The 16733-nt window shown below is 36.0% G+C and overlaps 3 protein-coding genes across 5 annotated transcripts; 2 read left to right on the top strand and 1 right to left on the bottom strand.

The window, feature by feature from the left end:
* Nucleotides 1-608: 608 nt before the first annotated feature.
* LOC108573169 (deoxyhypusine hydroxylase) lies at nt 609-1897 on the top strand. The gene is made up of 4 exons (XM_017935558.1): nt 609-690; nt 754-1066; nt 1150-1470; nt 1576-1897. Exons 2-4 carry the CDS (start codon nt 787-789, stop codon nt 1884-1886), a joined length of 912 nt encoding a protein of 303 aa, XP_017791047.1. The 5' UTR covers nt 609-690; nt 754-786; the 3' UTR covers nt 1887-1897.
* A 1656-nt stretch (nt 1898-3553) lies between these two features.
* Nucleotides 3554-16115, bottom strand: LOC108573186 (facilitated trehalose transporter Tret1-like). The gene is made up of 4 exons (XM_017935577.1): nt 15987-16115; nt 8438-8530; nt 6270-6688; nt 3554-5204 (listed from the first exon to the last, which is right to left on the bottom strand). Exons 2-4 carry the CDS (start codon nt 8508-8510, stop codon nt 4293-4295), a joined length of 1404 nt encoding a protein of 467 aa, XP_017791066.1. The 5' UTR covers nt 8511-8530; nt 15987-16115; the 3' UTR covers nt 3554-4292.
* On the top strand, nt 10861-14172 carry LOC108573187 (globin-like). Of its 3 annotated transcripts, none has more exons than XM_017935580.1 (3): nt 10861-11472; nt 13385-13610; nt 13893-14172. In XM_017935580.1, the coding sequence occupies exons 1-3, from the start codon at nt 11318-11320 to the stop codon at nt 14022-14024; spliced, it is 513 nt and encodes a 170-aa protein (XP_017791069.1). In that variant the 5' UTR covers nt 10861-11317; the 3' UTR covers nt 14025-14172. The 3 variants fall into 3 exon arrangements, with proteins under 3 accessions (XP_017791069.1, XP_017791068.1, XP_017791067.1); XM_017935579.1 differs by lacking the exon at nt 13893-14172 and having other exon boundaries at nt 10861-10966; nt 11268-11472; nt 13385-13842; XM_017935578.1 differs by lacking the exon at nt 13893-14172 and having other exon boundaries at nt 10861-11000; nt 11268-11472; nt 13385-13842.
* Nucleotides 16116-16733: the final 618 nt, after the last annotated feature.

Raw genomic sequence — 16733 nt, 5'->3', positions numbered from 1 at the left:
ACGCTCTTAGATGATCTTCGTTATAAAAAATTTGTCGTATTTTTTCTTTTGATATTGGTCTGTTAAAAGTTGGTTCATATTTTGGAGGAAAGGCTTTGTATATATTGTACCACAATGGTACATTTTCTTCTTGTAATGCTTTTCCTTGCACCAATGATGTTATTCTAAATAAAACATCTAAAATTATCTTAAAATTATGAAACTTAGTATACAGTATATAATTAAAATATTAAATTTCAAATGAATTTATTTCTGCGCTTTCGGCTATTTCATTTCTAATTTCTAATACAGTAATGTATAATATGTATTATAACTTCCTGGGCAATCTACGTAAGAATAGTACTGCAATTCTTAACCTATTTCATGTTAAATGTTTCATATAAGGTTTTAAAAAATGTATGCAAAACAGTTTAACCTGGAAAAAACTGTTCCAATCCTTTCTGCTCTGCTACGTGCCATATTTTATATACGAAATCACAATTCACAAATTACAAGTTTACATATATATGTATATTATACGTAATAAGCTTAGTAGATTTGTTAAGTTGTTTACTTGATCGAAGACAGTGAGTATCTGATGTTTTATCCATCTGTATACGTAACCTTAAATGTTTTCATATAACATAATAGTTTAACATGTGTTTATTGGTTTAAAAATTATTCGTATGGATATATAAATTGACATCAAAAGTAATATAATTTAATAAAGTGTAAAAATTATTAACAAAATTTATATTTTGAATTTTATTTAAGGTTAAAAGTGTTCATTAAAAACTTGAAAACAATATGTTGGAAGTTGACGAAAATCAAATTTTTGCAATAGGTCGTGTATTAAACGACCAAAACCGGCCATTAAAGGAAAGATTTCGTGCCTTGTTTACTTTAAAAAATATCGGCGGGTCTAAAGCCATTGAACAAATTCATATTTGTTTTAAAGATGAATCAGCCTTGTTAAAACATGAACTTGCATACTGTCTTGGTCAAATGCAAGATTCCCGTGCTATACCATTTCTTATAGAAATATTGAAAGACACTACACAAGAACCAATGGTTCGTCATGAAGCAGGTAATATATATTTGTTATTTTCTTGTCATGCTCTATTTGCTAATACTTGTAGTTTTAAATAATATATTTCTTCTTCATAACAGGTGAAGCTTTAGGTGCAATTGGAGATCTTAGCATAATGCCACTATTAGAAGAGTACAGCAAAGATTCTGTACCAGAAGTTGCAGAAACATGTCAGTTGGCATTATGTCGATTACAATGGTTAAAGTCAAACAATAATTTAAGAAACTTACAAAAAAGCCCTTACAAGTCAGTGGACCCAGCACCACCAGCAGATATTACTGATGTTGAGAAATTAAAAGAAATTCTTTTAGATGAAAATATTCCCTTATTTGAAAGATACCAAGCTATGTTCTCATTAAGAAATATACATACTCCAGAAAGTATTCTTGCTCTTGGTGAAGGTAAATATAGTAATGATGTCTCCATTTTTTTAAGCTGTGTTATTTTATTTACATTGTTTGTAATTTTATGTAAACATTAAAAATCTTTGGTCCTTGCATAAATAGGCTTAAAGGTAGGCAGTGTTTTGTTTAAACACGAGATAGCTTTTGTCCTTGGACAGTTACAAGAAGAAATTGCTGTCCCACATTTGGAAGCTTCTTTAAAGGATTCAAAGGAAAATGAAATGGTGCGACATGAATGTGCAGAAGCATTAGGCTCGATTGCGACTCCAGATTGTTTTGATATTTTAAATAAATACATCAACGATAATAAAAGAGTTGTACGGGAAAGTTGTGTAATTGCGTTGGATATGTGCGAGTATGAAAACAGCTCGGAATTTCAGTATGCTGATACATTATCGAAAGTTGCGGCCTAAAATTTTATTTCTATGTATATCTATAAAGAAAGAAAAATTTTAGTAATAAATTAAAATAAACTGAATAAAATACTATGTAATAAATGTAAAATTTATTATTAATTTAGAATAGCAAGAACTATTGTAAGAAAACATTGTAATTTATAATAAATGATAATGTAAAAATTTATTGGTTGTATTTTTGATCATCGTTATTGAAATTAAACGTGATTTTCAGTTGTGCAAATGTCACGCATGTCATAATATTCGGAAACTTCAAACGTTTAAAATTTCCAAAATGGGAAACTTCCTTAACTATTCATTTACTCGCTTGAAAGGTAAAAAAGCCTGTGACTCGAGTTCACGAATCGAATGTCGAGATTTTGAGAAAATAAAAGAAATTTGGCAGATTATCGAACAGGATAGCGCGCATTACGGATCTGCAATTTACACCGTGTAATTGTGAACTGTCACAACATCGTTCTTCAATATAAAATTACGGAGCAAATTGATCATTTAACACGTAGTAAACTAATTTGCAGGATTTTCAGGGATTATCCACAATACGTCAAGTATTTTGAAGACGATTCAATTCCGGAATTTATTCAGGAGGCTAAAATTAAAAAAAAGTTTACCAATATATGTAATATTACAAGCGGTTTGCTTATACATTATCACGACAAACCGTCCCAAAGAAATTATTTTCTTGGCTACATCGCGATGGTGCATAAAGACATGGGATTAACGTTGAGGGATTTCGAAGTTTGTCATTTTTCTTATGCAAATACGGAAAGAAAGAATATTGTCTAACGTAAATTAAATACCATTTATAGAACTTTGCATCTGGTATAACAGAAGCGTTAATTATAGAGTCACCTCATTTAATGACCGAGGACTGCATCTTGGTACAAACAGAGTATTTTGATAGGTTAAACCAGTTAATAGTGAAACTTATGGACGAACATACTAAAAAAATGATAGAAATATTACATGTGAGCGAAGGAGTAAAGAATGTATGCATTTCTTAAAAGAATCTTATTGAATTAATCACTTTCACGAACTTCTGCACAATTAAACGGAAATGTTTAACAGTGTTATACGTGTAACACTGATCCAGAGTCGCAAGTTATGTACGGTTTCCCATTAAAATATTGGCTTTACAAGAAACGATACTGGGAATATCGAAAAGCGATTTGGACGTCAATGGAAGCGGACAAGGTGGTTAATTCTACAATAAAATCGAATATTGAACAGGTTACAAATGCGCATCCTCGTCGAAAGTTTGTGGAAAGTAGGAGATCGAAACGTATGAAACAAAGAAAAGCAAAATCTGCGGGCATGAGCACTAATTCAACTAACGGTGCGTTAAGCCAAGCACGAAGTATAGCAATATTTTCAATTATGCAGCGTATTGTAATCACTGGAATAACCTAAAATTTCAAATTAGAAATAATTAGGCTTACGTTCTAATTGAACACCACAAATATTGTTTGAGGTTATTAATAAAATTTCTTTGAAAGGGGGGAATACTCGAGGTGATCGTACTAGCCAAGCGACTAGAATCTCCTGGTTATTATTAAAGAAAGGCAAGAACAAAAAGATGCAAACTGAAAATGGTTTTAAATCGAAATTGTCTCCTATGAAAACCATTCAGGAGGTAAACAACCGATTTGCTTATACTCGTTTCATTTATCATATAAACAATATTTTATTATATTACATACATAGTACAGTGATATCCAAAACAATCATGATAGCGCTGACATTCTACAATCAAATATGAAAAGTCCTCCTGGTAACAACGATGATTTCAAAAATACAAACACGTCATATGCACCGTACACATCCCCGTTAGAAATGCAAGAAAGTACATACATATATATAAAAAATATATATATATATTTCTTTTTTCACGCTTAGCAAGTAATTTTCATATTTTCATTTTATCGCTCGTCAATGAGGATGATGAGACAATATTCTTTCATGATAAAGGTAGAAAAGCGAGTGTTTCAAGCCAGACGGCAAGAGAACGTAAACGAATGCGTGATTTGGGCCTCGCTCAGTCTGTCGATAACAATTTGGTACGAAATACAGTTAGGTTTTGTAATCATCTTGATATCTTTTGCCGCTTATACCGCATTATAACATTGTCAGTAATTTATTTTTCAGTTTCCTTCTCTATATCAACGTTCTCTATGAAACACAGATGTTTATTAAAGAAACTTTGGATGACTGAATTTGGAACGATATTTAAAGTTGGAGCGATATTTAAAGTTGGAGCGATATTTAAAGTTGGAACATTTTTTGAAATTGGAACGTTTTTTGAAGTTGAAACGATATTTGAAGGTTTACCTAAAAAGGAAACGGAAACAGACAAATATGAAAAATACTTAGAAAATAATTAGAATGGAAGAAAGATCATTTATTTCATTTTGTCTCATTAAGGTCTTCTGCCTTAACCGGCGATACTGCTATTTTTTTACTATCTTTCTCTTTTAGAATATTCTGGATTTCCATGAAAGATTTGCGCGCCGTTTCTGGCATATAGATCGACGCGACAATTGCCACTACAAGCTCGACAATGGCGAAGAAGAGAAAGAGTACATGATAGCCAAACTGTCTCTGTATAATGCTATAACATTGCGTTACGACTAGACCGAGTAGGGATCCGTATGTGTTTGCAATCGTAGTTGCCCAGCTTTTCACGCTTATCGGGAAAATTTCCGAGATGAAAACAGACGGGATGGTGGCCAAACCAAATGAGAAGAAAATTAGGTAAAGGAAAACAGCGATTAACGGTATTATAGACAAACTCTCGATTTTCATACCAATTTTGTTCAGGAGGAAGTACAGTCCAACGACAAGAAGGCACAGAGAAGTGCTGTACGATGATGTTAAGAAAACAAGTCTTCTGCCTAGCCTGTCTATAATGAACGTAGACAATACACTCATCACCAAAGATATGCTGCCCATTATAATAAGCACGAGGTTGGTATTAAGGGACAAATGCATGTCTATGAGCAATGTTACAGCGTACGACTGAATGGCTATAAATCCGGACAACTGTTGACCCGCCAGCAATAACAGCACCAGCAACATTGCGATCTTGTAAGTTGAATGCCTGTACAAGTCCATGACGCTGCCTTTTTCTTCAGCTTTTATGAACTCCTTTATTTCGTTGATCTCTGCAGTGTTGTCCTTTGTGCGCCTCAGCCATACCAAGGAGAGTGCTGCGTACTTTTCCCTCTCCCTTTTCAAGTAATAATAAGGCGATTCAGGTATCCACGGAGCCGTTAAGAGAAATACCACACAGGGCACCAAACAGACTAACGCCATCATCTGAAAGAAACGTGCGAACATATGACACTCTTGAACGATCCTTCGAATGATTTGACGTGTTAAGAAATGTGAACTATTGTATTTGGTAGGACAGAACGCATTCGTCGATTTTTATCGGTCAGAAATCAGAAATGGTTCATATCGTGAACCACGTATAGGGCGCAGAAAAATTGATTCTTATGAACATTACAAGCGGCAAGTAGGAGGTTCTAATCTATACTTGTAACTCTATACAATCGACATCGTTGGCGAAACTTTATTATCAACCGTTCATCTCGAAAATTATTCCGTTCGCGACATATGCGACGTATGCTGCTTTCTCAAGCTTCCCCTCTTCTTCTCGAGCAGAATACGCCGATGTGAAAAGAAATTTAACATAAATTTTCAACGTTGTAAACAATTTTGCGACAAGTTTTTCTCCCCTCACCCAAAAGCTGCGAAAATTAATTTTTTTTTCCACATCCTTCATGGTACGATTGATCGAAATGTTTCGTTCTTCGTGAAAAATACAAGTTAATAATAAATAATCCGACCGCGACTTCGATCCTTTTGGAAAATCCATCGACGATTGCGTTTAAACCGTGTGCACTGTTTATCTTTATATCAACACTGTTAAAAAATTCGTCCTCATGGAAGCAAAAAAAAAAAATACTTCTACTCTTAAAATCAGTGGAGATAGTTTCGGTGCAAGAGATAAAAACGGACCACCTTGTATATACAATTAAGATAACAAATTGTCAAACATCGAAGCAATAAATTATCGGTGCGTTTGCATAAGTGGTGATACGACAGCGAGGGCAATAATTTCTAATGTAATCAAGATCGTCGCGTTTTTTTTTTTTTTTTTTTTTTGAAACCATGCTACTGGTGATGTCAGCTGAACGTTTTATACAGAGAGAGATGCGTAAAAGCGTGTGACCAAATTTTACCAACGTAAAGCGACACGATCGATCTTTCAACTCGGCTTAATAAACGATGTATTGAAAAAGTGATACTTCGTTGTATTTCCAATTTAACGGTATCGCTTTCGTGACGTTTCACTTTTAGAAATTTCTAAAAAATTACCTTTCTGTCCAACCGCGGACCAACACCGTACATAACGATGTATCCCAGATTAAGAAACAAGCTCATCATAGTGCCGGCCGACCCTCTGATTCTCGGCTCCATAAGTTCACCGAGGTACACAGGAACCATGGTGTAGATGGCTCCAATCGATACGCCGGATATTAATCTTGCCACGATATATAATGTCCAACTCTTTGCTAAATAAGTGAGTATCCACGAGGCGATGAACGGAAACGTGGTGCCGTAAAGGAACCATTTTCTGCCGATGCGGTCCAACAGTAAAGCGGACAAAATTGGTCCGAAACATGCGCCTATTGGTGTTGCTGCTACTACCCAACTTCCTTCGTTGGTTTCCAAATTTAACTTAGCAACTGTTACCCAGGAGAAGGCAAGTCCACAGGAGATCAACGGTAGATTGACTTGAAAAAGAGAAAAGGAACGAAACGATATAGGAGACTTATCGGATACGTACAGTCGGTCGCAGAAGTATTTGAACACTCTCTAGAACAGGATAACTTTTTCAAAATTCGACTAAACGACTTGAGTTTTTGTTTTTGAGAAGTTAGAAGTATTAGTTTATTAGACGACGTGTGCGAAAAATTTTGAAAAAATTACAAGAAAATAGCGAAGGTCGCTTTTACGACTTTTTTATCCGAGCTTGTAAAGAAAATTTGAAAAATAGGTTTTGTAGATTTATGTCGATTGTATACGCATTGAAAATTTCATCGAAATCGGTGGATGCAGAAACAAGCAAAATAGGTTTTGTAGATTTATGTCGATTGTATACGCATTGAAAATTTCATCGAAATCGGTGGAAGCAGAAACAAGCGGTATACGTCGTTCAAAATGAGAGTAACCTCGCTCTCGGACCGATTGTCGTCCGTTCTGCGCATAGACAGAGAGCGTAGCAAAGGGTAAGACGGAGAAAAACATAGGTGGTTAAGTGGGGGTTTGGACGTTCTAGTGGTTCTAGCCCTGCCTTAGGCACGTCCCATGCGCGAAGCGAGGTTACTCTCATTTTGAACAGAGAAATAATGCGATTTTCACAATTTTTCACCGTTTGTAGATCGTAGCAACGTTAAGCGATTCTGTTTTAAAGGGGGTGTAAAATACTTCTGTGACCGACTGTTTATGCGAGTCGAAGTGGATGGAGTTATGGTGAAAGAAAGATGGCGGACAAATTTTATTCAATCTTGCCAAATTATCTCGTTTCAAATGCTTCTTCTTTACCGACAGGTTGAAATTTATTACTGTTTGCAACGGTTTATCAAATGAAATAATAAGTAGTCTTATTTGAATGTAGATCTTCCGACTTCATGTTTATAACGTTGGATATGGAAAAAAGGCGTTTATTTCGACGACCATAATTTAGCCATTTTTCATAGTAATCGATCAGTTCGTTTGATAGTTTTCGTTTTACACGTAGCAGTAATAAATTCGTAGATCTAACAGATGCAGCGGTAATTTCACTTTTAAACTGAACTTTCAGAGTGTTAATGTCGAAAATGTTCCTTAATTCCTAAATACAAGCAAGGTACTAATGTCGAAAGTGTTTCTTAATTGCTAATATAAACGTAACACATAGATCTACCAGCTTTATGATTTTATTTCCTGTGCACACCGTTGATCTACATACATCCGCGACTTTTTTCCTTTCTTACTCCTATCAGGATAACCATTGAAAATTTTATAATACAAATTCACCGAATTCACCTCACTAAACGCATCTCCGACAAAACTTTCACTTAAAAGTATCTTCTTAGCCGGTATAATTATGATAAAAAGAAGTAGTACGAAACATGCGACATTAGGGAGCAACCCCTAAAGAAAAGCGAGATCTTAGGAAGAATGGTGTTCGTTGATTTTCACAAGGATCGCATATTGACATAATTCTCTATCCGCTTGTGCACATAGAATCGCTATGAACTTCGATAGATATCACCCGCGACTTAATGTGAAAAATCACGTTTCTTCCCGCATGATTCGAATTGTTAAGCAGCGTTCTTTTTTCTTTATGGAGACTGTTTTCATATACAAAGTACGTTCGCGGGACGCACCACGTTCCATTGCTTCCAAATTTAGTAGCAAAATGATATATTACTATTTTCTATTCCTTTCTGTTGTCCAACAACATCGAGTAAATATATTCTGACGTAAAAAATATGTACCTATTACACTAGCTATTATTTGCGACCGCCGCGACTTCCGTTCGGCGTTCCCGCTTCCTTCTTCCGCAGTCATTGTTACTTCATTGATTTATCCTGCACAGAAAACAATAGTTTTCGTTATTTGATACAACATGAAAGTGAATTCGATTCCATAGCTAGCCAATGTGATATTAAGGATTTTCGACTTCGATGGAAAGAGAAGAAAACGTTGTCGTAACAAACGTCGTAGTAAAACAGTCTCGTACTTTTTTTTTTGTTTTGTTTTACAGTACCTGAATTGCATGCAAACGATTAAAGCGATGTCGCAATTTTACCACCTGCAGTTATACACCAAAGCCAGGTTTGTCAACAGGAAGATGATCGTTTATCATCGCACGTTCCTTCGTCAATGGAACAGATAATGCAGCGAAGATTTATACTGTCACCTCGAGGATCGTTTTTAGTTGTTCAGTTATTCAGTTTACGTTATTCGACGGAATATGGCATCGCGCGTTCCTTTTAAACCCTTTCGTTGCGGCAAAATTTTGGAAAAATTTTTAAATTTATCCTTTGAAAAATTAAGGCAGAAGTACGCGGAGTACGAGAATTAAGGCTTGAATTAAGGTGGAAAAGTGTGCCGAAAAGTGCCAGCAGCACAGTGTGAGAAATTTTTCAAAATGTCTATAAGTTAGACACGGGGCGAAAAAATTTTCAGAACGCCTATAGGCGCCAAGATCACAGCGCGAGAAAATATTGAAAACGCCTATAGGCGCCAAGATCACAGCGCGAGAAAATATTGAAAACGCCTATAGGCGCCAAGATCACTGTGCGAGAAAATATTGAAAACGCCTATAGGCGCCAAGATCACAGCGCGAGAAAATATTGAAAACGCCTATAGGCGCCAAGGACGGCGCGAGAAAATTTCCAAAGCGCTTATAGGCGCGAAAGGGTTAATTTCCTGACACAATCACGTCCGTGGAAATTCACGAACCTTCAGATTCTATGAGCTTTAGTAACTTCTCAGGACTATCGACCTTGTTCATTGTATATGCGTCAATTGAAAGTAGTATGAATGATACTAAACGTTGTAAAACTAGTTACCACTTTCCTTTTGACACGAACATGCCAGAAGGGCTACTTTTTTTTAGAGATTAGGACTTCGCTAATTATTAGCATGCACTTCGAGGGTTAAAATATATCCTGATGAGAATAAAGTTACGTTTGCAATGCAGAGTTTTTAGAAGGTTGTTACACTCGCTCGGAGATTGTGTCTTAAAGAGAGCCTTACGAAGGGTGCATCAGAATTCAGTTGTAACAGTCCAAAACTTGAATGAGAAATCCCTCGTTGTTTCTAAATATTCACCACTTTCAGCTGAAACATCGTTACCCCGTCTTCAAGGTAACGCGTGCTAATTGGCGCTAATTGGTCACGCTGATCGACGATTACGCATTTTTAGGAATTACTTTATCAGCGTGCATTCGACAAGTAGAGAAAAAACGAGTCGCCCAGACAGTCGAATCGTATTGAATGCCTAGCAATCATGTTAGGCACATAAAAGTAGCACATTAGCAATTAGCCTAGTGAACTCGGCATTAAGGGGTTAAACCACCCCTAAGATCTGAAAATGACACCTAACTTTGGAATTTCTTTTTTAAGAAAATAATCGACCTAATCAAGAACTTCTCCTAAGAGCGTTGTTATATTACCCTTAAAGAATATGAAAGTATTTTATCACTTAATTTCTTTAGAAAATGGCGGCGTTACAGGCGCATTGGCGAACAAGAAACGTTCAGTTTGTTCTTCTGTATAGATAGTTCAGAGTTAAGTTAAGTAAAACGATCGAATAAACGACTACTTTTCATTCTCTCGCCAAAAGAAAAAACGAGAAATATCCTTACATCCTCCAACAATCAGAACGATCAATCCCAGCTACGTAACAAGAACGAAACAAACACAAAATAAAATATTTCCACGTGGAAAAAGCGGAAAAATTAAGCAAAGTGACACATCTGTCCGACAAATAAAAAAAGAACAAAGCAGCGTATCATCTGAGCGTTTCCAGCTACACACACCATGGCGCAAGGTTTAATCCATCGAGAGACGGTAACCTTTTGCGTATCGAGATAAATCCCGTACGAATCGATCAACCGAATGTGTAATGTCCAACGATCGTGAAATGAAATAATTCAGGGCTGTTCACGCCTACAATCGTACAACCACCGGTTGGCTCCTTTTTCCCAATAAAAGGAAAGGATCGAAGAATCATCAGGCGTTGATCGAACGCACGAAAAAATGTCAGAAGGGTTCAGTGACACAAAGGCGTGTTAAGCAGTCGAATCAGTTAACCGATTTAACCACGTTGGTTACTGATAGTGTAAAGAGGCTTAATCCTTTAATCATTTAACCGTGTGGCATTAGTAGCAACGATCAAGCGGAGGGGGTGGATTTAAAATAGCATTAGATAGGCAGTGCAGAGTCAGTCGGGCTCGAAGAACGAGTAGTAGTCGTCGTCCAACCGTGTCAGCGATTGAGCGAATTGAAACTACACAGTACGTGGCACGTGACATATCATACAGAATTACGGTAATTGTGGTGACTCGAATCGACCGCTTTGCACGCTGATAAACGACGCGATCATTACGTGATCTAAACGAATCGATCTATATCCAACGAGAGGAGCATCCAGACCCTCTCTCGTTCTCTATCCTTCCTCCTTTCCGCTTCTCGTCATCGATCACCTCTCACAAATGTCACGTTTCTTATCATCGACGTGCGTGTGTTTTCTTGTCGTTTCATGGAGAAAAGAAAAAAAAGAAAGAAAATATACATTTTCGTCTTCTTTCTGCGAAGGATTGCCCCTTTTTTCTCTCCCTCGACTATAATCTGACCACACGGGAACCATGGGGACATTTCTTCGTTTCCTTGGGATCACGAACGACGATAACAGAATCGATCAGGCGACGGGATTGACGGAGAGACAAAAGAAATTAGTGCAGAACACGTGGGCTGTGATTAGAAAGGACGAAGTTGGCTCTGGAATTGCTGTGATGACCGCGTAAGTTTGCGTTTTCGCTGCTTCTTTAGGGGGGAAATTTTAGAATCGGAGAAAGTGTTGATACGTTTTTCAAGTCGGGCTGGATTTTTGGAAATTGGCGAGCATAGAGAATGAAACGTTGTTTAAGTGGTTTCTCAATTGGTGAGTTTCGCGTATTTATTTGTTGCACGTTGCTCAACTATCTAGTGGGTAACTGTAAATAAGAGATTCAGATGTGTGTACAGTTACTACGAGAAATGTTCGGACGCTGTATAAGCTTATCTTTGTAGCGACGTATTTTTAATTACGAAGGATTGTGTTTTTGATGATTTCTCGTTACGAAACTTTGTTTATCGCACTTTGGGAATACGCGTTGTTAGTTTAGACCATCGTGTGACATTGTAATAGAGATTAATCGAAACTGTGTGTAATCAGTATGTTGCACAAATATTCGGATACTTGGCAAAAATTAATAGTTTTAATATCTATATTACAATGTTCATATTCGTGATATTTTATATTTTAAATGTTAATGTTTGAAATATGAAAATGTTTAAAAAAACAATTTCTAAAATATTAAAATATTTACAGTATTAAAATTTTTAAAATATTAATTTTCAAAATTTTACAATATTTAAAATATTAACTTTCAAAATTAGGAAATATTTAAAATACTAATTTTAAGAATACTAAAATTGTAAAAATATTAATTTTCACAATATTAAAATGTTTAAAACACTGAAATATTACAAATATGAAAATGAATAATTTGAACTACGAATATTCAAAATATTACTATTTTAAACATTACGAGTGTTTCTGCCTTTTGGCAAAATATTAATATTTTAAACATTGTGAACGTTGTTTGGCCGTGTTTACCGGTTGTTTTGTCAGTGTCCGAGTATTTTTGGGAGTAACTGTATATAACAACTGAATATTCTCAATGTTACGAACTGCATTGTAAACGTATATTATTGGTAACATATATTGGCAATAGGTACGATAGTAACGCAATGTTTATCTTAATCGACGACATTAAGAGATAAACTAATCTCTATTCACAGAATTTCATGTTATTCTCTCTTTCATTTCTCTTCTTTCTTTCTTACTTGTAGAATTTTCATTTTTTTTCACTCGTTTTGTCGCTTTAATTAAATTTCATTTCTTTAACTTTGGACATTCTTTTCTCTTAACAATCGTTAATTCACACGATCTCTTGTCCCGTTGATTTCTATTTTTTATTAATATGTAATGCGTCGCACAAATCGTTTGCACTACTCCTTCTATTGTGTGCAAGTAAAAGCTGATGAATCATCGGTCGCCGATGTTAATAGAGCTCTATTACTATGACAAAGTCTCGAAGTTCGTGGCTATTAGAAGTAGTAAATCAACAACGAATTTATTTTCGATGATAGAACGATTTAAGTGACATCCTTGCCCGAAATATATACAGTCGCTGTCAAAAATATTCGGACACTGTATAAGCTTTAATATTTTTAATATTCATAGTGCAACGTTCAAATTCATAAAACTAGAAATATCAAAGTACTTAAAATATTAATCTCTAAAATCGTGAAATATTTGAAATATTAACTTTTGAAAACTTAAATTATTTGCAACATTAATTTTTAAGAAATTAAAAGTTTTTGAATATTAATTTTCAGAATATAAAAATTTTTTAAATATTAACTTTCAGAACATTAAAATTCTTTAAATGTCAATTTTTAGTGTACTAAAATTTTCAAAATATTAATATTTCAGATATTACGAATATTTTTCACTGCACCGTGCCTAACGGTTGTTTCCTCAGCGTCCCAATATTTTTTGGAGTAACTGTATCCTACGTATATACATTCTCCTTTTCAACGAAACAAATTCTTGCAGCGATTGGCACGTTTCGCAATTTGAAAACGCGTGCGATAATTCTTTTCAGATTATTTAAAAAGTATCCAGAGTACCAACGATACTTCACCGCTTTCATGGACACCCCGTTGAACGAACTACCGGCTAACAAACGGTTTCAAGCTCATTGTGCCAGTGTAATTACGGCCTTAAATAATGTTATCGATTCCTTGCACGACCCAGGATTAATGGAGGCGAGCCTAATTGGTTTGGCCGAGAGGCATAAAAAACGCGGCCAAACGAAAGAAGAATTTCAGGTACGAGTAACGAAAGTAACAGTAGAAAATCGATCCAACTCTGCCTGCTGGTTTCTGCCTCGGTGTCATTCAAAAGCGAAAGGAACTCTCCTCGTACTAAACATTTCCCTTCCACCGAAAAACCGTATAAGTATTTCTTTATGTGACAAGAGAAACAAAATAAAAAATGGCTCTTGGAAGCGTTATCGGAAGAACGAATTCGATCGATAATACTAATTTGCCCAAAAGAGAAAAGAAATGTGCAAGAATTGTCTCATCAGAATGCATATTTTCGATTTTTAGAATTTGAAAGAGGTGATGTTGGAAGTTCTTCGCCAAGCATTGGGAAGACAATTTACACCGGAAGTGGCCGAGGCGTGGAGCAAAACACTGGAAGCGGTGTTCACGAAAATTTATCAGGTTTTCGCTTCTTGAAGGGAGAACTTCGATTTATCCACGAAGACGATTCATCTTTAATTGAATAGTCACTGAGAATTAAATGTTGTATATAAAATGCACTATTTTACATAATCGCACGATTAGAACGCGTTCGATCAACATGAAAGAAAAAACAAAAAGTGTCTCGAAGTGTCTATCGGTGCATATCGAATAGAAATATACGTATATATTTCTATATTCGAGATTATTCATTCTTGTGCACAGTGATTTTAGTATATACCTGTATTTTCATTTCTTTTTGTATTCCACATGTTGAGTAATTGAACGTTTATAATTGAAATCACACGTTTGTTTATTAGATCAGAGTAAAACCGAACTATTTTCCTTATCTCGTAGCTTTCTCTTTTCGATATTCGATAGATTTAATTAAATCGTATTTAGAGACAACGAGCCTGTAAATTTGTACATTACCGACAGCTTCAATTGTAACAAATAATCTTCGAATTGCTCCGGATTTCTCCAACACGTTACCAATATCCCGATCGATAAATCTTGCGAAGAGAAATACACATAATAATCTCTTGGTTTTGCATTCTACTTTATATACGACGATTACGTCGTTTCACTCTTACTTTTGGTATCTCTAAATTATCTCCGAACTGACATTGTTCTGTATAACCCGGTCATTCGCTGAGATCTGTTTAATAAAACGTAAAACACAGAATTTTCATGGCAATCGAAAGGTTCTTCGAACCTTGTCTAACCTTCACAACGAATTTCAGACTTTGGTGGAAGAAAAGAGAGGAAAAGAAGTACGGTCCCGATGAAAAATTGCTATTGAATTGAACAAAACAGGCGACTCGAGAATGTCGAATCTAAACGGATGATAACGAAATGAAGGACGAAGAGAGGCCGTGAAATAATACTTGTACGGCGGTGATTTCACGAGGGGAGGCGCGTATTTTTCGCGCGCCATTCAAAAGTAGTACTGAATTCCGGAATATGTAGAGGGGGGTCAAGTGTCATCTAGAATTCTATAGAAGACTATTCATATTGCGAGCACATCGTTCGCGAAAGACGAAGACGAGATGTTGGAAAACTGTGGGCGAAGTTTCGCGCTACGGCGAGGATTCGAGGTCGAGGAATCGAACACTTTTCGCATTTTGAAGAAAGCGGAACGGAAATCTGCGACGAAACTAACCGAACTAACAAAAACTGCTCCGCTCGCCGAAAAGAAAATTGCAACAGTTGGACATTAGGGTTGCAGAAATCTGGGAATCACACTTTTTCCCGGGAAAAAATGACCTATTTTAACCAAACTTAAAAATCACACGCAGCATATGCAAACTTCAGATTTCTGCAATTTCGTTCTTCTTTTCGCGGGCAGTTTATAACTACGAATGCTTTTCTTAACGATCGAGGAGTCCGGCGCATGATTAAGCTACGCCAGGAAATGAGATTTCACTTTTAGAATTTCCCCGCACACTTTAATCCAAGTAAAATGTACAAAACCGCGAGTTTCGTCGAGCGAAACAAAGTAGAACAGCCTTCTCAAAGCTTCCTTTTCAATCCAACTTTAAAATTCAATCATACAGAAAATAAAACATTTACCCAAATACAGTACCTTCGTACTAATTAAGTTTCACCGAAGAAATAGCAGTTTAATTACCCAATTTCCATCGAAACGCTGTTTCCCACGCAAGCCTTAATATCTCACACCTAGATTACAGATTTTTCTGCGTTTATGGAAAATTCGAGAACACAGAAGTACACGTGATAAGCAAGAACATCTAAACAAACCGAAAATATAGCACTCGAAACAATTTCCAATCTACCTTCTATCGTCCTCGTCGATTATATTCACGAAACTACGAATTTGCATAAAAATCCTCAGCCTACCATCGCGGCGTAACACCTTCTTGCACTGTGTCCTTAAATTCGAATATACCCTTGCGAATTCGAAAGAAAAAAAAAGTTACATCGAAACTATACAGTTACCTTCGACAAACAATGATGTATTATACTTTTTTAGCACTTGTTACACGTTTCACTGCTACGTTATTCTTATGAGAAGGATGCTAGTCGGTATGACGCTAACAGCCACAAATTCACCCATTTTATAATCTTTACGATTGCCCGAGCACAGATAAGAGTATTTTTCTTCTTTCGCCCAGGAATCGATCTATGTACTATTATCCTTTTTTACTACGTTTCTATCATTACCCGGTACACTCAAGCTAGATGTAATCGGCAATAAAATTATCAATTATCTCTCTCTCCTAGATAATATTGTGTAACACAGTGGTGTGCAACGTTTGTGACGTGTCGGTAATGTATATATAGTATCAGCAACATCTCGTTATTATGTAGTTTTTTACGAATAATCTCTGGCTTTATCTGTTAGATATAATTCTTACATACGTGACGCAGTATTATTGTGTATTGCGTGTTTCGAAAGAAACAACCTGAAGATCGTTTCGAAAATTTCTACTTCCACGGAATTATATCGGAAGTTCTTCCTGCAGCAAGGTGATTTACCGCGACTTTAATCGGATTAACGCTGGCGTAATTCGTCCGTGTAACATTTTATTATCGAGTGAGAATTTCTGTATCGTCAGTTTGCGACCAGTTTGATATTCTGTACCGAATCGCAGAGTGTTTTTGCGTGCACAATTAATTGTTCAACGAGCGCAATTCTTTTTCAATTATTTTCTTCCCGTTCTTCCGTGTCGCGTTGCTCTTTCT

This window comes from Habropoda laboriosa, unplaced genomic scaffold, assembly GCF_001263275.1.
Source record: "Habropoda laboriosa isolate 0110345459 unplaced genomic scaffold, ASM126327v1 scaffold124, whole genome shotgun sequence".
NCBI classification, from domain to species: Eukaryota; Metazoa; Arthropoda; class Insecta; order Hymenoptera; family Apidae; genus Habropoda; species Habropoda laboriosa.
Note: the sequence above shows the minus strand (reverse complement) of the source record. Positions and strands in the feature narration are given on the sequence as shown.